At 52.5% G+C, this 22,950-nt stretch overlaps 2 protein-coding genes across 3 annotated transcripts; both read right to left on the bottom strand.

The window, feature by feature from the left end:
• Positions 1-201: 201 nt before the first annotated feature.
• On the bottom strand, positions 202-14,700 carry R3hcc1 (R3H domain and coiled-coil containing 1). Its single transcript, XM_070015923.1, has 11 exons — positions 14,677-14,700; positions 14,534-14,603; positions 8,395-8,576; positions 7,722-7,871; positions 7,256-7,383; positions 6,788-6,925; positions 4,850-5,582; positions 3,404-3,576; positions 1,926-1,996; positions 1,176-1,271; positions 202-500 (listed from the first exon to the last, which is right to left on the bottom strand). Exons 1-11 carry the CDS (start codon positions 14,698-14,700, stop codon positions 370-372), a joined length of 1,896 nt encoding a protein of 631 aa, XP_069872024.1. The 3' UTR covers positions 202-369.
• Chmp7 (charged multivesicular body protein 7) lies at positions 14,455-22,682 on the bottom strand. Of its 2 annotated transcripts, none has more exons than XM_070016657.1 (10): positions 22,279-22,682; positions 20,054-20,225; positions 17,407-17,592; positions 17,169-17,302; positions 16,619-16,667; positions 16,282-16,401; positions 15,920-16,018; positions 15,637-15,697; positions 15,074-15,253; positions 14,455-14,884 (listed from the first exon to the last, which is right to left on the bottom strand). In XM_070016657.1, exons 1-10 carry the CDS (start codon positions 22,575-22,577, stop codon positions 14,832-14,834), a joined length of 1,353 nt encoding a protein of 450 aa, XP_069872758.1. In that variant the 5' UTR covers positions 22,578-22,682; the 3' UTR covers positions 14,455-14,831. The 2 variants fall into 2 exon arrangements, with proteins under 2 accessions (XP_069872758.1, XP_069872759.1); XM_070016658.1 differs by having other exon boundaries at positions 14,742-14,884; positions 22,449-22,613.
• Positions 22,683-22,950: the final 268 nt, after the last annotated feature.

Here is a 22,950-nt window from a genome sequence, read left to right as displayed (position 1 = left end):
TCTGAAGGCCAGAGGAAAAGGGGCACAGAGCACGCGCCCCCAGACAGGGGAGCCTTACACACAAGCCGGAAAAGCCCAGCTAGGACTGTCCACACCAGTCTCCTAGAGTGAGCTGGTCTTCACTAGCTGAAGGCCCCAATGGGAAAATGGGACAGCACCCCCTAGTGTTCCTCCACAGACCAGCACGTTTCGAAGCAATCATAGGACAACTTTAAAGCTTTTATTTTGTTCTCAATTTCTGGGACTAAAACAACTGAAGCCTACTAGGCCCCAGCGGGGAGGTCCAGCGGTGGCAACGCACTGTCCTGTGTCTGTAAAAGGCTTTTGGTGTTGGAACCTCAGCTCTTCCGGATGGCCGGGTGTGGGGCCTCAGTGGGGAGGAAGACCTGGGTCAGCAGGCAGTTCTTTCTTTCTGTGTTGGAGCCCCAGGGCCTGGGCCACCAGCCTCCGGGCCACTGCCGTATCTGTCTGTGGCCTCTCCTTCATCAGGCGCAGGAGCTCTGAAAGGAAGGCCCCACAGAAGGGGCCCTGGGTTCAGGCTCTGGCTGCCTTTCCTCCAAGAGGAGTAGCAGCCTTGGAAGCCAAGGTCATCTAATTGGGAGTGGGGGGGTGATACAGGGTATTCATTGCTCCCAAGAGGCCTGGGACAAAGGCCACGCCACCATCCACAACACTTGATGGCCTTAGCAGGCCTCCCTCCCCCAGGCCTGTCTCGCTGGCCGCCACTTTGCAGTCGTGGAAAGCTGGCCTCTAAACACCCCACTGTGCTTTGGAAAAAAGAGGAAAGGCAGGAAGCACCATCTCTGCGCCACCTTTGCTCTGCCCGTTTGGCTCTGGTGGAGCTTTGTTTACTTTCACGCAAGCCTCAGGCTTCCCAGTCAACTCCTCCCACTTTACAGAGGAAGGAAGAGATGGACTCCCACTAAGTCACTGGCCCAAGGTGAGCGGGACGGACAGCAGGGATCCCGACCAAGGCTGACCCCAGAGCCTGAGCACTTCACAATCACGCAGAGCAGGAAGGCCGGCCATACTTTTCCTGAGTGATGCCCAGAGGAGGCTGTGACACAGGGCGACCCCACACAGAGCTGCCAGTTACAGCCACTGGCCACACACACGCACGCACACACGTGCACACGCGCACACACCCTCCCCACCCACGACAAGCACACTCTTACTTGGCCTCTGCAAGGCTTTGAGCTTGGACTGCTTGCTCCCCTGCGTGAGCGGCCGGATCTTAAGCATGGGGAACTCCTTGGTCAGGGCCTCGGTAGCTGAAAAAAGAAAGCATTAGTGAAATGGTCCACCCGTCTGTGTGAGGCTCCTTGGGGTCACCCAAACTGACGCCACCATTCCATACACCCAATCCCAGTGTGGGCAGGTGCTCTGCCCAGGCTGTGGAAGAGAACAGCCTCGGCTCTTTTGATGCCCCGGAGCTGCGCAGACTGCTGTGGGCGGGGCCCCCCAGCCCGCTCAGGCGCTCAGGTGATGCAGTGGGGATCTCTCTCGAGTCAGGAGGGCAGGCTCTGCTGTCACGGCCTGATCACCCTTGCTCTGCCTTCCTTCCTTGGGCTCTTCTCAGGGGCTGGAAGCCCCACCCTGCTGCTTTGCTCAATGCAAACAGCCACCTGTTCCCTGGGTCTCCTAGACCCAGGCCACGCAGTGCAAGCTGCTCCTGGGTTATGTGGTGAGGTCTTATTTATAAATACTTCCAGCTGGAGACATGGCTCATTCTAGAAGGCCTGCCTAGAAAGCCAAAGCCTTGAGTTCTTTCCAGAAAGCTGTAGCAAGACTATGGATCTGGCTGGCTGGGACTGGGGCGCTCTGGCTTGGCTCAGTGGGGACTTCCCTGGCACATTGACACAGTCTACCCGGAAAACCTGGGTGTCACCCCCTACCCTATCAGTGATCAGAGGGCTGAGCCTCACCTGAGTCCAGGCAGGGGAAGATGCCGAGCGCGTGAGTGTTGTCCACCCATTGAATCTTGAACCCCTTCTCCCTGTGTGGGGGGAAAAGAGGCAGGGTGACCAAAATCCCCGGGGATCCCTAAGCAAGTTCCCTCCTACCTCTGACCCTCCAACAAGTTAGGGAAGGAGTCAGGTGTAGGCCGCAAGCGTTCTCAAGACAATCCAGTTCGCTTCAGAAAGAAAAAGGCCAGGAGGGTCTCCGGTGTCTAGACAAGAAAAATCTCACAGAGCACGAGGCCAGTGAGGAAGGCTCTCCTCTGTCAAGTCGCAGCAGGGTTGGGGGTGGGCTCTGAGGCTGGGGGCCAATGGGCTTGGGGGGAGTGGGCAGAGGACAGGACCAAAAACAAGCATACCCTCCTAAGAAAGTCTCTGTGTTCTGTGCCTAGGAGAGAGTGGAAGCAGCCGTAGCCTGCTGGCACTGCTCTCCGGACAGCGCCTCGAGCTCAGGCATGGAACGCACAAGGGAGGACCGCATAGGAAGCCCACGCAGGCGGGCGTGGCTGGCAATGCACACCTAGAATCCCAGCTACTCAGGGCACTGATCTTGAGGTTTTGCAGTTAGTGAGACACTATCTTCGTATCTTCATATCCCTCTCTATCCTTTAAAAACAAAAGAAAAAAAGAAAGAAAAGGGAAAAAAAAAGCCGGACACCACTGGCTCACATGTAATCCTAGCTACTCAGGAGACTGAGATCTGATCATCACAGTTTGAAGCCAGCTCAGGAAGGGAAGTTTGTGAGGCTCTTATCTCCAATAAACTATCAGAAAATGCTAGAAGTGGTGCTATGGCTCAAGTGGTTAATTTGCTAGCCTTAAGGAAAAGCAGCTCAGGGACAGAGCCCAGGACCAGAGTTCAAGCCCCAGGACTGGAGGGGAGGGGGAGAATATCCCATGCAGGAAAGTAGAGAAGTGGAAAAGAGAAAATTTAAAAGAAAAGGAAGAAAAGAGGTTGGAAGCAAAAAAAAAATCCCGTGTCTGAATATGGCCTCCAAACTGCCAGTTCCCAACCAATTCCTCCACACAGAAGACACACTCCCGTGTCTGCTGCAGACCCACTGAACAGCTGGTGGGGGTGTGCAGGGGAGGCACGTGGGCTTCGGTGTCCAGAGGGCCTGGGGGTCCCCACAAATGTGTGAGCACACAGGGGGCAGCCTGGGGAAGGAAAGAACCTCCAGGAAACCACTGGGATTCCTCCCCCAGCCACATACAGGCCACAGGCAGAACTCGCGGAGTACAGAGAGCACCAGCCGCAGCCGAGCTCACAGGAGCACAGGCAGGACCTGCCGCAGTCTGCAGGCCCAGCGCGGGAGCACAGGCAGCATTCACCTTCTGCCTTTTAAATGAGTCAGCCCTGGGGAGGGACGGGCAAGCATCCTGCTGTCCTTGCTCCTCTCCAAAGAGAAAGTGGCCCACCTCACCCCACTATCCTGGGTACTCACTGGAACTCAGAAAATGTGGCCAGCAGGTCCTCGGTCTTGAGTGCTGGCTCAAAATCATAGATCTCTACCACGTGGGCCAGATCCTTCTCCCCGGGCAGCTCTTCCACGAAGGAGGTTGTGTCCACATAGATCTTCTCAATCTGAATCTCCTTCTCAGTCAGGTTGGCTGTGATCTGGGAGTAATCAGATCCTTTGGCAAGGATATCCTCTGACACACAGGGCCCCAAAACAGCTACAAAACTTCTCAGACAGCTCAGAGAGGGGCTCTCTGGCAGGGCTAGAACAGTCAGGATGGTCCCAAACTGAGCCAGAATGGTCAGGACATGGGAGTTTTAGAGGAAGGCACTGAGTTCTACAGGTGCCCGACATCTGTACAAACACATGGGTCCACATATCCTTTCAAGATTGGGAAACTGAGGGACAAAAAAGTACTCAAACTGTCAATCAGCACTGGTCTAGCCCAGTTATGAAAGCCCACACTTGTCATCCCAGTACTCAGCAGACTGAGGCAGGAGGATCTTGAGTTCGAGGACACCCTGGGCTACATAATAAGTTAGAGACTGGCCTCTGCTATCTAGAGCAAGAGTCTATCTCAAAAACATAAATTTTAAATTTTCTTTCTTAAGCAATCAAAGATGCCCACCTCCCCACTTAACCCACAGCTAGCCTCGAGGACAGACACGTGATTCCAAGGGAATGTAAGACTCAGATCCAGGCAAAAAGGGACTCTTCCATAGCAGATGGCAAAATACTTGCAGAGGGGCTGGGACGGTGGCTCAGTGGTAAGAGTGCTTGCCTTGCATGCATGAGGCCCTGGGTTCGATTCCTCAGCACCATATAGGCAGAAAAGGATGGAAGTGGCACTGTGGCTCAAGTGGTAGAGCGCTAGCCTTGAGCTGAAGAGCTGAGGGACAGCGCCCAGGCCCAGTTCAGGCTCCATGATCGACCAAAAAAAATAAAATAAAATAAAAATACTTGCAGATACTTTCCTGTGAAGCTGTGTCAACTTCCTTTTTTTTTTTGGGGGGGGGGCAGTCCTGGGGCTTAAACTCAGGGCCTGGGCAGCACTGTCCCTGAGCTGCTTTTTGCTCAAGGCTAGCACTGTACTTTCAGCTTTTTCGGTTTATGCAGTACTGATCAGTAGGAATTGAACCCAGGACTTCATGCACGCTAGGCAAGCATTCTACCACTAAGCCACCTTCCCAGCCCCATCTTTTTTTTTCTAATTAAATGAGGAAACTGAAACTGAAGAAAGCAAATGACTTGCTCAGGGTCAAGCAGCTCCTGAGATGTTGCCCTGGGACCTCAATCCATTCCTTTTCCCGTGTTCCCTATGGACGCCACACACTCCCCACCCTCCACCCCAAAACCCTTTGTGCCCATCCACCTGTGGCCACACCCACCTCACCTCCGCCCTCCCTTTTCTGGGCTCAAGAGCCTCATCACCTCCTGCAGCAGCTCACTGTAATCATCATCGGAACAGCTGCCAGGCTCCTGGTCCTCCTTCATCTCTCCATCCTCCTTTGCCTCCTGGGCCTCCACATCCTCAGCCTCCTTCACCTCCTTGGTCTCCTTCACCATCTCGATCTCCTTTACCTCCTCCTCTTTTTTCACCTCTTCCTTCACCACCTCCTCTTCCTCCTGCTCCTCCTCCTCCTCCTCCTTTCTGTTCAGCAGGCTCTGCTCCAGCTGACTCCCCTTGTCTTCCTCCAAGGCTGGCTGCAGGTGGAACCCAAGCTGTGTGGCCATTTCCACCCCAAGGGACTCAGGGCCATGCTCCGTTCCTGGGGGACTGGCAGGCTCTGGGAGCTCCAGGTCCTTCTCAGGACCTCGGTCTGGGCTCTTCAGGTCCTCTGCTCCTTCAGCTGTTGACATGGGGAGTCCCTGATCAGTGTCAGGGACTCCAGCACCAGCACCTGCAGGCTCTCCTGAGACTCCATGCACGGGGGCCTCTCGCGTGAGCTCTGGGGTTGAGGAAGCTGCCTGTTCTTGCTTGCGTAGCACCCGGGGGACGTACAAAGGCTGGTCTGGCTTGCGCCCACGATGCCATCGGCCGGCCCGTGCGCCTCGCGGACCGGCAGCTGCTCCCTGGTTTGAGGTGGGCCTTGGACCACGGTACTTGTTGGGGTGGGAGGTGGGAGGGTGGCAGGGGCCATGGGACCCATCTGGACAGGGTACCCTGGAGCAGGAACAGAGGCAGGTCATCAGAGCATGGTTGGGCTCGCAGGGAAATGGCTTACTGGGGCAACAGATGTGATGCTCAAGTCTGCAGAATGCCAGCCCAAAACCCAAATGACCCTGACAGCAGGCACTGGTGGCTCACACCTGTAGCCCTAGCTACTCAGGAGGTGGGGATCTGAGGATTCAAAGCCAACCTGGGCAGGAAAGTCCATGAGACACTTATCTCCAATTAACCAGCAAAAAGCCAGAAGTGGAACTGTGACTTAAGTGGTAGAGCACTAGCCTTGTGCAAAACAACTCAAAGACAGTTCCCAGGCCTTGACTGCAAGCCCAGCAACAGCATACATACACACACACACACACACACACACACACACACACACACACACACACACACACACACACACACACACACACACACACACACACACACACACACACACACGTCCCTTACAAAAGCATTGGTCAGGTGAGAAAAGCACTTCTGCAAGCCCAAAGAGGCAGCTCGGCTTGAAGCACTTAAGTCAATTAAAGCACTGAATCTAGTTACATATGAGGCTATTTGGCATTTTAGAAACTTCTCGGGGGAAAAAAATGTCACTTTTAATTTTTATACCTGTATTGTGGCTTGAACTCTGGGACTCGCATTTCACTTGGTTTTTTTTTTCAATCTACAATGAGCACTTCAGCCACAGCTCTACTTCTAGTTTTCCGCTGGGTCAAACTGGGATCCTCAGATCTCAGCCTCCCAAGTAGTTACTATTACAGCTACTGGTGAGCCGCCAGTGCCTAGCAGAACCATGGGGCTTTAAGCATGATTAAGCCACCAAGCTAAGATGCTCATCCTGTAAGACCACACAGCAACAGTCACGTGACCACAGACCAGCAGCTGCTTGTCCAATGCCACACAGGAGAGAAAAAGTGAGACACTTCCCCCACCCCACCAACACTTCACTATGCTCTCCCCACCCCGTTTTGGTCTGACAAGACCAGCTGAAATCGCCAGGTAAAATCCACCAGCCCTGTACATCTGTATCACTGCCAAAGCTAAACAATGAGCTGACTTGGAAATGGGCTGGGAATGGGGGGGGGGGGGGGGAAATAAAGGAGCTCTAGTCCTTGGTGCCTAACAAGCTAACCACCTGGGGACTATTCAGCTGGCCCAACCACACAAAAAACACACCGCCAGGAAGACACACACACCTGATGTCCAGGTGGCAGATGACCGTCCTCCTCCTCCAGCCTTCCCCAACAGAGAAGCTGCTCAAGAGATCAAAACTCTCGGCTGTTCTGTGGATCAGGTACCGCAAGCGACTGGACAATGGCGGGAAAAGAAGAACCCTGGGAAGGGACCAGAAACAGGGCTTAGTAGGGGGCTGCTCATCCAACTCCTGGGGCCTCCCCACCGAGGCCCATCCCCAGGAAAATGGCAGCTTAACTCCTTCTGCCCCCGTGGGTCCCGGCCTAAACACACCAAGTTAATCTCAGGGAGCTCTAGGTCCGCATCCCCAGCCCTGAGCGCCCGCCCCTTCCCATCCTGGGGTGACAGAATGACAGAAAGACATGGCTAGAGGAGGGCTGGCAGGCGTTAAGGCTAGAGCCGGGGGCATCTGCCAGCCAGTTACCTGGGGGCAGCAGACCGCTGCCCTCCTCGGACTCCAATTCACATACTTAGACAGCTGCCTCTGCAGCAGGAAGCGGTCCAGCTCCTCCTGGACCCGGTGGACAAAGTCATTCTCGGCCGAGGAGAGGAAGACACCGTCCAAGCAGAGAAGGGCCAGCGTGACAGGTGGGAGAGCCTGCAGCGGAGGGGCAGGGGCCGGGATCAGAGCCCTGCGCTCGCCGCCGCCCCTCTCCCGGCCCCGACGTCGGGCCCCGGAGACGCCGGGGTCTCCCGGCACATCCGGGGACAGGACGCCCCCCCCCCCCCCGCCGCATCCCAGGACAAGGCGGGGTCTCCCCGCCAGGCCGCGGCTTCAGGCCCGGCCCCGCTTCGCGCGGCGCCCGCCGCCCCGGAGCTCTCCCCAGGCCTGCTCCGAAACACCCCATCACCCTCCCGACCTGGGATCCAGGGCACCCAAGCCGGGCCCCCCAACGCCCCCAACACACACACAGCTCTCCCGCCCGCCGCACTCACCGCGGCCGCGCTACGCGTCGCCACCGCCGTCAGGGTCCTCAGGGGGCCTGCGCGACCCCCTCGCCGGCGGAAACGCAGGTCTCGGCGGGGCCGCGGCGCCACCGCGCGGCTCGGAGGAGGAACTGCACCCGCGGTGGAGGGGGCGTGTCCCTGACACACTCACACAAACATTACTGGCTTCTCCCACGGCGTCCCCACCGGGTATTGAATTGGAGGGGGGATCGAGAGCCAGAAAGTTGGAATGATGAATCCCAAACTTGTACCTACAGTAAGTTCTAGATCTGTGCTTTGAGCAAATGTGATCTAGTATCAATTAAGCTCACGCACTTCGAGCACCTGCTAGGTGCTAGGTAGTGGCAGCCCTATAATGTGTTTATTTTGGGTTCCCCTCCCCAGATACGCACCGAGGGATAAGGAGAAAGAAAGTTCTCAGCAATGGGCAATCCAGAACCCTGTGCCCATCTCTGGACAGACAGAGATGTAAAGAACGGTAGTACGCTCCAGGGCAAGGCACTGGCAAAGTGCGCTCACCCTGTGGGCAGCTGGGCTGAGCAGCCATTACCCGGGTTATTTGTTGTCCCGCCCCCTTTGAAATAACCAGCAGGGCGGGGATAATCAGCGTGGCCCTGTGGCCTGACCTGCTGGAGGGGGCGGGGCGTCAGGCCAGCCTCACCACGCCACAGACCTGGCCACCCGAGGGGGCGTGGCATCGGCAGGCTGACGTCACCGCCCGCGGGGGCGGGGCATGCCGCCGAAACGGGGAGGAGCACAGCCTACAGATATAGGCTGTGTGCGTTGCCAGTCTGGAGGAGTCCAGGAAAGGAGAGGAGGGAAGGAAAGGGAAGACGGAGAGTCCTAAGAGGAGGGTGGGGGGGAGACAGCAGGAGTGGAGGGAGAAGCTGGAGGGAAAAGCCTGCTGGAGGAGAGCAAGGCAGGCCTGAGGAGGGCAGGGCAGGCCTAATAGAGAGGCCTGTGGAGAGGCGCCTCCCAGAGCAGAGCGGGGCAGGCCTGTGGAGAGTGGAGAGGCCTGCGGAAAAGGAAAAGCCTTCCCCTTTGGAGCTTTGGAGGTCTGAGGTTTGGAGGTTTGCAGACCGACTAATAAAGGTCGGGGGGTCAGAGCTGTCCATTGGAGGCTTGGTAGTCGAGGCTGCTCTTGGTTCTGGGTATCTAGCCCAGGACAAGGTAGTCACAGGACCCCTTTCTGGTGTAAATAAAATTTTTGTTATCTTTAACTGTGCCTCGATGGATTGTCTCCCTCTCTGGAGATCATAAGTCTTTCAGAAATCATTCCAGTACCCTTCCTAATTGAAACTTGAAATTGAAACTTGTTACTAGCCTGTGGGCTGGCTGCTGTAATCTAGAAGGCTATAAAGTTGGACTCCTGCTACCTGAAAAGTGTTTTTAGAAAAAGACTAAACTAAAAATCAAAAAACCTGTATTATAAAATGGTCACCAATGGTGCAAGTCTGTAATCCTAGCTGCTCAGGAGGCAGAGATCTAAGGATCATGGTTCAAAGCCATCCCAGACAGGAAAGTCTGTGAGACGCTTATCTCCAATTAAACACCAAAAAAAAAAAAAAAAAAAAAAAAAAGCTGGAAGTGAAGTACGGCTCAAGTGGTAGAGCACCAGGATTGAGCACAAAAGCTCACAGACAGTGTCTGGCCTCTGAGTTCAAGACCCAGTACTGAAAAAAATTTTTTTTCAAATAAAAAAGTGTTTGTGGCTCCAGGTAAGGCTATCATGATCCTCTCCTTATCTCACTGACAGCAGGGATGAAGGACTGACTGTCCAGTACATAGGGAACTAAGCAGACCCAAGGCCTCCCTCCTACAAGTCATCTTCCCACACCAAAGCCAAGGCTGCTGGGTTCTACCCCTTCTGGATGTAGAACTGTAACTTGTTTGCTCAAGTTATGGGTTTTGTTTTTGTTTTTGTTTTTTGAGATAGCAGCGCATACTATTCTCTTTTTGCCTGGCAAAGTTAATACTAATTCACTCCCCTTTCTCCAAAACCTCTTTTTGTGATTTTTGGCATTGTGATAGAATTTCCAGTACCCAAAACACTATACTATGTTCAATGAGGAAACACTAAATATAAGTACATGTTAAACTGGGGATGGCACAGGGGTCTGCTAATGTCTTTTATTTTATTTTTTGGCTGGTCGTGGGGCTTGAACTCTGGGCTTAGGCGCTGTCCCTGCGCTCTTCAGCTCAAGGCGAGCGCTCTACCGCTTGAGCCACAGCGCCACTGGGTCTGCTAATGTCTGTCATTACAAAAGCCAATTGGCAAAAGGTAATAAAAGTGGGAAGTTCAGAAATTTGATGAGCTCAAATTATCACTGATTCTATAGAATTATCACTGTTTTTTAACCTAGAAAATCAAGAAACTTTTTTTTTTTTGTCGGTCGTGAGGCTTGAACTCTGGGCTTGGGCGCTGTCCCTTAGCTCTTCAGCCCAAGGCTAGCACTCTACCACTTGAGCCACAGTGCCACTTCCAGTTTTCTAGTGGTTTATTGGAGATAAGAGTCTCACAGAGGGCTGGGAAGGTGGCTCAGTGGTAGAGCACTTGCCTTGCATGCTCGAGGCCCTGGGTTCGATTCCTCAGTACCACATAAGAAAAAAGCCGGAAGTGATGCTGTGGCTCAAGTGGTAGAGCACTAGCCTTGAGCTGAAGAGCTGAGGGACAGTGCCCAGGCCCAGAGTTCAGGCCCCACAACCGGACCCAAAAAAAAAAAAATGTCTCACAGACTTTCCTGCCCGAGCTGGCTTTGAACCATGATCCTCAGATCTCAGCCTCCTGAGTAGCTAGGATGACAGGCGTGAGCCAGGGGTGCCCGGCTCAAGAAACTCTTTTAAGCAAGTTCTATTTCCCAGGGGCAGAAGGTAGAGGGTAAGACTGAGGAAAAGCAAGACTAGAAAGGTATGGGAAAGAGAACACTGGGAAAGGTCGAGGGGCCTGAATGAGAAGGGAAAGAGAAACCCACCCTTTCTTGCTCTACTTGATTCACTAACAAGTGTGCTTTTATTCCCCCAAATCCCGGAACACCACAGTCTTAGCCTTGTCTGAGTTCTAGACCTTTTTGTTGTTGTTGTTGTTGGTCATGGGTCTTGAACTCTGGTCCTGGGCACGGTCCCTCAGCTCTTCAGCTCAAAGTGAACACTCTACCACTTAAGCCACAGAGCCACTTCTGGTTTTCTGGTGGTTAATTGGAGGTAAAAGTCTCACTTTCTTTCCTGCCCGGGTTGGCTTTGAATGAAGATCCTCAGATCTCAGCCTCCTGAGTAGCTAGGATTACAGGCGTGAGCCACAAGCACCTGGCTCCCTGAGCTTTTTTGTTTTGTTTTGTTTTTTGTTTTTGTTTCTTTTTTTTGGGGGGGGGGTCCGGTCGTGGGGCCTGAACTCTGGGCCTGGGCGCTGTCCCTCAGCTCTTCAGCTCAAGGCTAGCACTCTACCACTTGAGCCACAGCGCCACTTTTGGCTTTTTTCTTTTTGCTTATGTGGTGCTGAGGAATCGAACCCAGGACCTCATGCATGCAAGGCAAGTGCTCTACCACTGAGCCACCTTCCCAGCCCCTCCCTGAGCTTTTTTGCTTCAGGCTAGTTACTAGCACTTTTGTTTTTAAAAAACAAAAACAGAAAGATAAGAGAGCTGAGTGTTATAGTTACACTCACCTGCAACCTCAACACTCAGGAGGCTAAGGCAGGAGGAGTTCAAGCCTGAGTTCAAGCCCCCATTTCAGAGAGAGACAGACAGAGCTACTGAGATACAGATAAACTATAACAAGGTTTATGGGTTTTTCTCCTGGTCTCACAAACAGTAATGTTGGGCTCCGGTGACCCATGCCTAGCTACTCAGGAGGTTAGGATATGAGGATTGTGGTTTGAAGCCAGTCCCAGCAGGAAAGTCTGTGAGACTTTCATCTCCAATTAAACAGCAAAAATGCCAGAAGTAGAGTTGTGGCTTAAGTGGCAGAGTGCTAGCCTTGAGTCAAAAAGCTCAGAGATAGTGCCTAGGCCCTGAGTACATGTGCACACACATACACATACTTCTAAGTCATATGTATGGGGTTAGATAAGATTCACACTGTAGCATATATCTTAGTCTGTTCGGGCTGCTGTAATAAAATACCACTGAGGCGTGCCTTAGGAGCAGCAAGCCTTTATTGCTCAGTTTCAAAGTCTGGAAAATCCAAGAACAAGGCTAGGCAGGGGTTTGTGTGTCTGGTGAGGTTCCATTTCCTGGTTCACAAGCGGCACCTTCTAGCTGCATCTTCAAATAGTTGGAAAAGGTAAAGAGGGCCCTTCTTTTCTAATACCACCAATCGGCGCCTGAGACAATGCCTCACCTCCCCATGATTCATTACAATAGCTGGACGTTAAGAATCTTGATCTTAGACCCATTTTTGTTGTTTTTCTTCACAAGTCATTGTACTCACCTGTCCCTAAGTGGTTGCTAATTTATATGCCCTGATTCTACACAGCCCATTTCAGGGAGCTGGCTTTAGTTCTTCTGTTCTTAAGTTCTGGGTTTTCATCCCTTGAGATTCCTTCTCTTAGGAACTTGGTTGTGCATTACTGAAAACCCCCACAAGTGCAGCCATGAGACGCAGTCTCAGAACTTTCTTTTCCAGCCTCCCCTGCCTCCACGCCCTCGTTAGCTGTCCACAAAAGGGATTTTTGTTGGTTTTATTTCATTGGTTGGAAACAGAAGTCTCTCAACTTTCCTAACCAGCCTGGCTTCAAACTGGGATTCTCAGATCTCAGCCTTCTGGGTGGGATTACAGGCATGAACCACCGAGACTCCAACGCAGTCTACTTTTATAGATTAACTGTACATTAAACTAGGAATGTGCAAATGTCCCTTCCTGAGCACTCCCCATCCTAAGTTATAGGAGGGCACTCCTAGAAGGGTGCGACCACAAAATCTAGACACAAGTCCTTGCAGTCATCAGAGGAAGAGTATCAAGAGGCTACATTTTGAAACACTGGACAAGTGTGTGTTGTCCATCCTTTTACCTGGGACCCACATGCTTTTCTTTGAAAAATCACCTAAGAGGGCTGGGAATGTGGCTTAGTGGTAGAGTGCTTACCTAGCATGCATGAAGCCCTGGGTTCGATTCCTCAGTACGACATAAACAGAAAAAGCCAGAAGTGGCTGTGGCTCAAGTGGTAGAGTGCTAGCCTTGAGCAAAAGCTCAGGGACAGTGCTCCAGCCCTGAGTTCAAGCCCAGGACTGGCAAAAAACAAAAACAAAAAACAAATCCCTAAGAGTGTCTCTGTGATGATTTGGTAGTACTGGGGTTTGAACTTAGGGCCCCACACTCAAAACCCAGGTGTTGAAGCTTGCTTCCCTTAAAGCAGTGTTCAGAGGTGGCTCTCCAGGGGGTCTGGATCACAAGGGCTCAGATCCCATCAAAGGACTAACCTGAGGAGAACAAGGTGCACCGCAGCCCAGAAGGGAGACAGAAGCCCTGTGAGAAGCTGCTGCCACACGCAGAGCTGACCCAACAGGGATGGATTAGTGACCGCCTTTCCTGCCGTCAGCCCATCTATCCGGCTGCTCCACCTTCTCCGGAAGCCTGAGGTGGAAGAGCCACAGTATGAAAACATGTGTGTATGTCGGGGGCGGGGGGAGGGGGGGGTGGGGGGGGTGGGGGGGTGGGGGTGGGGAAGAACCCTAAAGAAGAGACACAGACAAGCAGTAGAGTTTTCTCTTTTAATTATTCACCAGATAAAAAAGAAAAAATAGTGATTGTTTCTCTTCACCCCCAACATTTCTGTGTACCAAGGTCGAGTGGAGAGATTCGTACATTGATTTGTGCCCACAGCCTGGGGCAGAGTCCTCTGGTCTGCTCCGCACCACTTCCGGTGAGAGGTGGACAAAGGACGCCAGGCAGAGTCCTTGTCCCTGGGCAGCCGAGTGGCAGTGTGGCTGGCATCTTTCTTCTCCACATTGCAGGAACCTTCAGACCCTCTCCCGCCCGCCCGTTATATCCCCCCATTCCTATCCAGAAGGGGGAAGATGTGCCTGTGGCAGGCAAGAGCAAGTGCATAGCAGGGCCCAAGGAAGCCCACAGCGGGCCGGGAAGGCGGCCTCAACTGCTGGCTCCTATTGCACATTCTGGCTCCGATCCCCCGCCCTGAGCAAGGCTATGCAGTGACATGCTGGCCAGCTTCACACAGGGAGCCTGTCGGTGTGTGCCCTGCTCAAGAAGGGGAGGTGTGGTATTGTGTGGCTTGCTCTGGAAACAAAAAAAATATATATGTATATTAAGTTATTCCATGAGAGGAGCCGGGCAAGAAAAATGTTATGTCTTTAAAACAGTATGTTTTGGACATGTTGAAGCCCAGGGGTTACCTGGGCTCCCTCCCTGCCCCAGCTCAAGAGGCCAAGATTAATCCTTTCCCCCACTAGTAGATCTGCTTCTGGGTAAGAAGGAAGAGAGAAAGAGGCTGCACAGGACCACCACGAGAGCCCTCTCCCAAGTCTTGTGGCCAGGGACACTCAGTGCTGACCGCTTTTTCTACACATGTGAAAAAATATGACAAGCAACCCTTATAGAAAAATCTGGTACACTGTATGTTTCTCCATGGATGTAGCAGCTGTGAAGTCCCTCAAGTAAAACGCATGTTACTCATTCTTCTCTTTGCCAATGGCAAGAGTGGGACAGGAGTGAGTTGCTTTCCTGGCATTACAGACAGAACAGATCGCTCTTACAATGCCTGGGGGTGGAGGGCAGGCGTTGATGTGGCAAAGCAGTAAACCTTCCACCTGCACTGGTGGGAACAAAGCTGGTGGGTGAAGACAAACCTGAGCCCATGGCAAGAACGCAGGCGATGCGAGACGACAGGGCGAACACAGAACGGTATAAACGGTGGCACTAGAAGATGGGAAGGCAGGTCCAGGATGCCAGACGGGAGCACGCCTTAGCAGCATCGCTTCCAAAAGTGTACCTGCCCAGTCGGGAGTGGCGGCATCCAGATACATCCAAGCGGTTCTCCTTCCATCTCTTCCAACAAATTCTGAGTGTTTCTCATTTAAATAACTATGTACACACACGAGCTGTCTCTTGTACATGAGGTCCTTCACTTGAGGTCCTCTAATGGCTTCAGAGAGCTGGTTCCAATTGCCTTTTTGGAGATTTACTGCTTGGGGCCAGACCTGCAAGAGGAAATGACGATACGAGGCAGGATGATAAGAGATCGAGTCTTCATAGAAATAACAACCCCTTTGTCCTCGGTACCCAGGCAAACTGAGTGCTTGGGCAGGAGCCCATTCATTCGGTGCCTGGCTCCTCTGTCAGCCAGAGGCCCACATGCTGTCTGGCCACCCGGGAAAACAGCTCCATACCTCCTTCTGATAAGGACAGTTTCTCAAGTTCAGCTTCAAGTTCGGCATCCGAGATCCTAGGGCTAGGCACACTGTTGGTATAGAGCGTCTCGTGGGGGCTGCTGGGCAGGTCCAGAGGATCTTTGGTGGTGTCCTGGAGGAGGATGTCCAACTCCTTCTCCAGTTCCTCACTGTCAAAATCTATGAAAAAGATGGCATGCATTAACTCTACGGAGTGAGTGCACAAATGAGTCCAAACAGGGGTTATCCACACGGGCCCAGCTTAGCAGCTGCCTAGGCCTCCCTGTGGTTAGAGCCATGGGAGTCGGGAGGCAGAGGGCACCTCCGGGTAAATAAATATATGCTGCTGCCCCCACAAACCGGGTGCCCTGCCCCTTGATGAAGAGGAAGTGCCGATGAGTAGCTCGTAAATCAACCCCCAAGTTTCTCCCGCAGGTGCGCCCCACAGCCAGTCCGTGATCAAACCGGGCACAGCACAGGAAAGGAGAGGAGGAGTTGTAACCTTGTCAATACACCTGAACAGTACGGCAGGAAGGGGAGGGAAAAGAAGGGGAGGGACCCACCTAAACCGTTGGTTACCCCACCAGCTAGAGTCTGAGAAACTTCATCCTGGGTGTCACAGAGCTGGAAGACAAACACAAAGCGTTGAACTGGGGATAGCAGCCCCAGCACACAAAGACCTGAGAAGCAAGGAAAACTTCTTCAAGTTCACAAAGTTATCAGTTAGTCTGGGGAAAGTGGACTGTGAAAGAACCAAATGTGTCCTCCTTGGTTTCCTTCTGCGCATGTCCCTCCCAGCATCTGGACCTGTCCTCCCCTCCTGCCCTCCCCCCTGCCCTCTCCTACCTCCTGGATCTGGTCTACAAGGCTCTCCGCCTTCTCCACCGTGATATCCTTCATGGAGAGCTTCAGCGCCCCCACCCCAGCTTGGTAGGCATTGAAAACCTAAAGGGAAGTCAGGTTATCAGAGCACTCCACAAACATCTGGCAAAATACACACAGTATTGCTACATCTCAGAAAGAGGTTTTCGTTTTGTTTTGCCCACTCAAGGTTGATTTGCCTCACCAAAAGAAGTTTGAGGCCAAACTTTCAGACTGGGAAGGTAAAAGCCCCCACCCCCACCCAGGAAGAACCCAGGCATCTATCTACAGGAGGGGAGAGCAGCAAGTGGTGGGGCTGGGGAAGGGGGCAAGGGAGGCGCGGCTACCATCTGGTCTGTCTGGGAGGCGTAGATTCGATCCAGGATGCCTTGTACAGTGTCCAGCTTGGCATGCAGGGCCTCGATGCGCTTCTCCGTTCGTTGCTTGGCCTTGAGAGACCTCAGTGCCTAGGGGACAGGGGAAATTGAGGCCAGGAGCAGACAGGGTAGCCCACAAGGCAGGAGGAAGACAGCAAGACTGCCCCTGGACTTCTCTCTCATTTGTAAAGAGCTGTGAAGCCCTCTCCTCATGAGCACCAAGCAGGCTGCTTTGAACGACCAGGCCCCTCTCCCTGCCAGCCGAGGACAGCACTGTACAACTGGACATGAGGTGGGCAGGACTCACCAACTGCTTCTTTCCTGCTCGGCATGCCCGCCGGGCTTCTTCTTTACACCTGGGAAACAAAGGACGGAGAGGCGGATTATGTCCCAGGATGGGGTGGCAAGGGCGTGACAGTGCCTGAGAGCAGACCTAGGGAAGGTGGTTTCTAAGGGGAAGATCAAGGCTAAAGTCGAGCATCAAGGCCTAGTACAGGCTTGGGCCATCTGCCTGTGGTGAGGCATGCTAACCAAGGGAGCTGTGCCAGCCTTGACCAACACTGGCTGAACAGACACTGGTACGCAAGAGCATAAAGAAGGTACTAGCCAATGAAATCTCTGGAGGGAGAATTGAGTCATAATTTTTCTCCATTACGGCAATTTGTGTTTTTCAGAGTTTCTGCAGTGAGCAGTTCGTACTGTGGTAATAGTAAACACATTGTTTTTTATTTTTCTGCAGTGCTGGGAACTGAACCAAGGGACTTGAGCATTCTAGGCAAGCGGTCTGAAGCTAAGCTTTTTTACTTCTGATAGAACCCCAGACACCCATGCTTGGCTGGGGGGACGGGAGGAGTTACCTCTCAGCTTCCTGGGACAGGGACTCGACCTTGCGTGAGAGAAGCTGCTCGCTCTGCATCAGCTGGTAGACGCCAACATCCACGTCGTTGACAGGAGACACCTTGGCATGCGGGCCCCGGGCAAACTTCACAATCTGGAAACAGAGACAAATGACTGCTGCCCCGCTACACAGGCTGACACATCTGCAAGCAGGGGCGGGCAAGTGGGTGCTGGCTGAACAAAGCACTGTACCCCTACCTTCTCCCCGTTCTGCTCCAGGACCGTGACTCTCTTCTCCTTCTGCAGCTGAAGCAATACCAGGTAGAAGGTCCTCTCGTCTGGGCAGGAGTTGGCACACAGGGTACTCAGCTCTGACAGGGCCACCACAGGGTGGGAGGACAGGGGCGAGTTCTGGTACAGACGGTACACCTCCTCGGCCTTTTCCTACAGGACAAAGTAGGGCTCCCAAGATGCAATGCACTTCAGAACAAGGATCACACAAAGCTAGAGCCTGGGAGCACCTACCCCATCAGGCCTACGTGGAAGCTTTTTGAAAAGGAAAGAGGCTGTGGATTTTGTTTTGTGCTGCCTCTGGGGCTTGAATTTGGAGCCTGGGCGCTGTCTCTGAGCTTTTATACTTAAGGCTAGCACTCTACCACTTGAGCCACTGTTCCACTTCCAACTTTCTAGGAAGTAAGAATCTCATGGAAAGCTAGGAACCAGTAGTTCATGCCTGCAATTTTAGCTACTCAGGAGGCTGAGATCCGAGCATCCCAAGCAGGAAAGTCCTTGTGCCAATTAACCACAGAAAACCAGAAGTGGCGCTATGGCTCAAAGTAGTAGAGCACTAACCTTGAGTGAAAAAGTTTAGGGACAGTGTCTAGGCCCCAATTTCATGCCCCATGACTAACTAACTAATAAATAAGAATCTCATGCATTTTCTTGCCTGGGATGGTTTCAAACTGAGATTCTCAGATCTCAGCCTCAGGTGTCACCAAAGGGTGACACCTAATTCCCTACCCCCTGCTAACCATCCTAGTCTCTCCAACCTCATACCATTTGGCAATATCACAGAAGTGAATGTTACTGAGTCTAGAGAGGTTTGAGAAAAGTATATGGTCAAAAGGAGGGATGGGGCTAGTGGGAAGAATAAGAAATAGACTGGAAACAATTCCCATGACCAAGAAATGTTTCCTGAGGTAGGCATGCCAATTCTCCATCTATAGGGAAGGAAACCTGGAGAAGTGGAGGTTTCTTAAAAAACAAAACCAGCCAGGCACCGGTAGTTCATACCTATAGCTTCAGGAGGAGTTCAGGAAGTATCCAGGTCTCTTCAAAAGATATTGTCAGCAAGCCTGGTATCAGTGGCTCATGCCTGTAACCTTAGCTACTCAGGAGGCTGAGATCTGAGGATTGTGGTTCAAAGCCAGCCCCAGCAGGAAAGAAAGTCCATCAGACTCTTATCTCCAATTAATCACCAGAAAACCAGAAGTGGTGCTGTGGCTCAAAGTGGTAGAGCACTAGTCTTGAGCTGAAGAGCTCAGGGACAGTGTCCAGGACCAGAGTTCAAGCCCCATGACCAACAAAAAAATTTTTTAAAAACAAGTGGAGAGTTGTGGGTGTAACTGTGAGCAGTAAGTGGAGGGCCACTTCTGCACTATGGGTGAACCTGAGCATGTGTGAGCATGCATGTGTCCCGTGGCAGGGAAGGGGGCATGAGGAAGGCCCCCCTACACTAGTGTGTAATATAATACATCAGACTTTGTTCTGCAGAGGGCAGATTGCCAGAGGCACTGCTATGTCTGGGTTAACAGAGAGCCAGCCGACCTTGGAAAACATGGAATAAAGAGTTAGGATTAGAGGCAATCCAGAGAGAGAAAAGGTGGAATCCAGCAAAAGTGAAGGGCCAAGTTCAAAACTCAGTACTGCTGAAACAATAGCAAAACTTCTCCCCCGGGAAAACCTGGTAGCTCCTAGTCATTGCAAACAGCATCAAAGGAGAAAGAAGAAAAGCTTCTGACTTGAAGGACAGGTGACTGTGATGCTGTACTTAGTGTGCAAATGTGGGAAGGAGGGCCTACCTGAAAAGAAAGAGGAAACATTCCGCCTTGGAAATGTTATTTCGGGATGCCTACGCAGTACCGAAGGAAATATGTACAGTAGACAATCAGTGGTGTACCCCTGTAATCCTAGTTACTCAGAAGCAGGAGTAGGTAGTTCATGGTTCAAAGCCAGTCCAGGCAATATTAGTATGAACTTATCTCAAAAAAGGGACAGGGGCCAGGTACCAGTGGCTCATACCTGTAATTCTAGCTACTCACAAGGCTGAGATCTTAAGACTGCAGTTCCAAGCCAGCCTGGGCAGAAAAATATAAGAATCTTATCTCCAAATAATTATCAAAAAGCTGGAGGTGGAGCTATAACTCAAGTATTAGTGTTCTGGCCTTGAGCAAAAAAAAGTTCAGGGACAGTGCCTAGGCCCTGAGTTCAAGCCCCAGGAATGGCACAGAAACAAAACAAAAGAACAAAACAACAATTTAAAAAAAAACCTACTGAAGGCAAAGCACTTTTAAACTCAGCCTAGAACAGACTCTTGGCTCTGGGGCCTCTCTCCACAGAGTCTACTTTTTCACATTCAATAAACTTGTTGCTTTACTATAAAAAGTAACTCAGCCTATCATTAATCCCTACAATTGCAAGTCATCAACTGTTCTTCACAAGTCCTGGATAAAGGGTCACCCGTGAAATGTAGAAATAAGAGATACATAATGCTACACAGTACAGTGGAAGATTGATCAGGCAAAGGCAGCTATTAACTGTTACTGTAAGAACAGACAGTCCTTTCCCAAGAACGTGTGCGGAGCCTCCCACAGCCACAGCCACACCTGCCCTCCTGCACACCTACCTTCAGCAGCTCCAGGGCCACCAGCACCTCCTCGGCCGGAACCTTGTTATCCCCTAGCATGTTAGAAAGAGTCCACTTGAGGGGCTTCAGCAGGAAGACACCGACCCCCCAGGAGATCCAGCTGCTGTCTACACTGGCCATGAAGTCCGATTCTCTTTGCAGCTCCCCTCGGCTGCAGGATGAGGAGGAGAAAGGCATGTAGGAGCATTTAATGCAATGGCCCACTCCAGGCCCCACCTGCTCCTCCCCCTCAGAGGTGTTTGATCAGCTTTGTAATGTCCGTTGGCTAGGCATCTGTTCTGCACCAGCTACAGAGGTGGCACCATTTATATTCCAGCTCTAAGCCTCACCACCACTCTGCACAATACATGCATGGTGTCATCAGCATGTCAACTAGTGGGGAGACTAGGGCCCAGTAGAATCTATGATTAATCTGTCTCTGAACACAAGCCTAGTACTAAGACGACAGACTCCAGACACATAGGCGGCTCCGTGGAACCTGTGCTGAGGTTTCCTTTTACAAATGAAGCTGGAAACAATCAAATAAAAATAACAGAAATTGCTTGGTATGGTGACACATGCTTCCAATTCCAGCACTGGAGGTTGAGACAGGAGAGTGTGAGTATAAGGCTAGCCGGGACTACATAGTGAGTGAGTTCTAGGCCAGTCCAGGCTACATAGCAAGACCCTGTGTCAAAGAAAATTACAACAATGGATGGCCAGCAAGTACAAAACCGAATGAAGAACACAAGGATGACCAGAGCAGAGTATTGCCTGGTACTGATTATAGCGGAGGCTACATCTACTACTGAGGCAGTCACAATATTAAGGGATCTATAAAGAGGATCATCATATCCTCACACTACATCACCACCACTTTATAACTGGTTGACTAAAGCTTAAAGATGTACCTTCTAGGGCTGGAACCTTATCTCTCCAGGGCCACATAACTTAGCAAATGGAAGAGCCAAGATTTGAGCCCAGCTGTGTGGCCCTCAGGCAAAGCTGTTAACTACTCTGTTATCTACCCACAGAGAAAGAGCTCCCTGGGGACTAGTCAAGTACCCGGAAGTGTAAGTAGAGAGCACTCAGGAGGAGAGGCGTGGCGGTGTTGAAGGGCTGCATTAGAAGTGGTAGCTGACAGTCTCTGTAATAAGGAGGGTCATTTGGTCACTGACTTCCTTCAGCACCTATGTCTCCTGTTCTCTACTTTCTACATGAAGTAAAACTTTTTCTCCAGTATACTTTCTCAGAAAGAATTTCAGAAAGGCTTGTATGTCAAAGTCACTCAACAGAAGGTATGAGGAACAGACCTAGAGAAGAGTGACCACTTAATGTGAAAGAATAGCAAGCTTAAAGCACTTGCCTTGACTTTCTCCTTCATGCACTAAAGGAAGCACCAGGCTGGGCCGGTTTGGGTGTGATACGTTCATTATGAAGTACAAGTCATTTAGAATCCAGAAACCAGGGGGTCCAGACCCAAGGATACAGCTAACTGTCGACAGCACGGGATCTCTCTGAAAGTCAGCCCCCTTCTCTGCTGAGGAAAACTATTATCTTGCCATACAACTGCTGAGAGGTCAGATGGACTGGGATGTGCAAAGTGCCCTCATACATTGAAGTTTTGTATACATCCACTAGGTCGCAATGCCACCTCCTCAAGCACCTCAAAACCACGTGGTCGCCTAAAGATCTTTTCAGGAACCCTAGGTAAGACCTCATCCTGTTTAGGCCCTTTCTGTTCCAAACAGCCTCCATCTAGGGAAAGCCAGATGCATCGCCTGAGCCAGGGTTAGCTCTCTTGTGGCTCTCTTCCTTATGAATACTCTTTCTAGCTCTGATCCTTAGTCCAAAGTACCCATCTCGTTGATCTGCTCTAGGAGTGGTCCAAAAATGTGGAGGCCCTTATAACTACATAACCCTAACACATACCTACACAAGATATATGCTACAGTAACTGCATAACGGGATTCCAGTCCAGACAAGTACATCCTGGCCACCTTTCGCCTGCCACCCCTTAATGGGACTGTGCCAGACGCCACCCCCAATGACCACCCCTCCGGCCCCTAGCTCTCCCAGCAGGCATAGCCCGATCTCCTCCACCGCCCACTGAACCACCCCGCGCGCCCCGGGGGAGCCGCCCCGCCCCGCCCCACTCCGCCCCGCCCCACTCCGCCGCCCCCGGCCCCAGCCCGGCCCGACCCCGGCCCCGGCCCGCCCCTCACCGCAGCAGGTCCTGCAACACCGTGGCCAGCCCCAGAGGGACGCTGCCCTTGCGCTGAAAGGCCTCCTGCAAGTCCCGGAGACGCAGGCGCACCACCCCCTGGCGGCGGCTGTGGCTCAGCACCAACGGCGCCCAGAAGCCCATCTTGCTGTCCCAGTCGGTGCTGTTCACCTCGCGACTCCTCTTGAAAGCGGAGAACAGGAAGGACATGCGCTCCTCATCCTCGTCCCACTCGGGGGGCAGGAGGGCCGCCGGGTCTCCCCCGGCCGGGGCCTCGGCCTCCCGCTCCGGGGACCACATCGGGAACCCCCAAGCCCCGCCAAGGGTGCGAACACAACCCCGGCCCTGGGCCCTTTCCGTTCCTGGTCCCTCCCGGCTTCCGTTCTTAGACTCCCTCCTCTTCTGTCATCACGTCACCGCCGCCCGCAGCGCGAAATAAGTCCCGCGAGTCCTCAAGGCGCAGGCGTGGCGCTGCCTCCCCAGTACCAAGAGGCAGGATGATGACGTAAGTGCCAGAGAGTTCCAGTGCGCTTGCGCAGGCCCCTCCTCCACAGCCTTTGTGAGGCAAGCTGGACTCTGCGCGTGCGCGACCTGACCTGCGGCGTTGGGCGCGCGCGCGGTGACCGAGCTTTTCCCGCCGCCGGGGCCTTGGCACCGCACAGGTGCATCACGG

This window comes from Dipodomys merriami, unplaced genomic scaffold, assembly GCF_024711535.1.
Source record: "Dipodomys merriami isolate MVZ:Mamm:240054 unplaced genomic scaffold, mDipMer1.0.p SCAF_12, whole genome shotgun sequence".
NCBI classification, from domain to species: domain Eukaryota; kingdom Metazoa; phylum Chordata; class Mammalia; order Rodentia; family Heteromyidae; genus Dipodomys; species Dipodomys merriami.
Note: the sequence above shows the minus strand (reverse complement) of the source record. Positions and strands in the feature narration are given on the sequence as shown.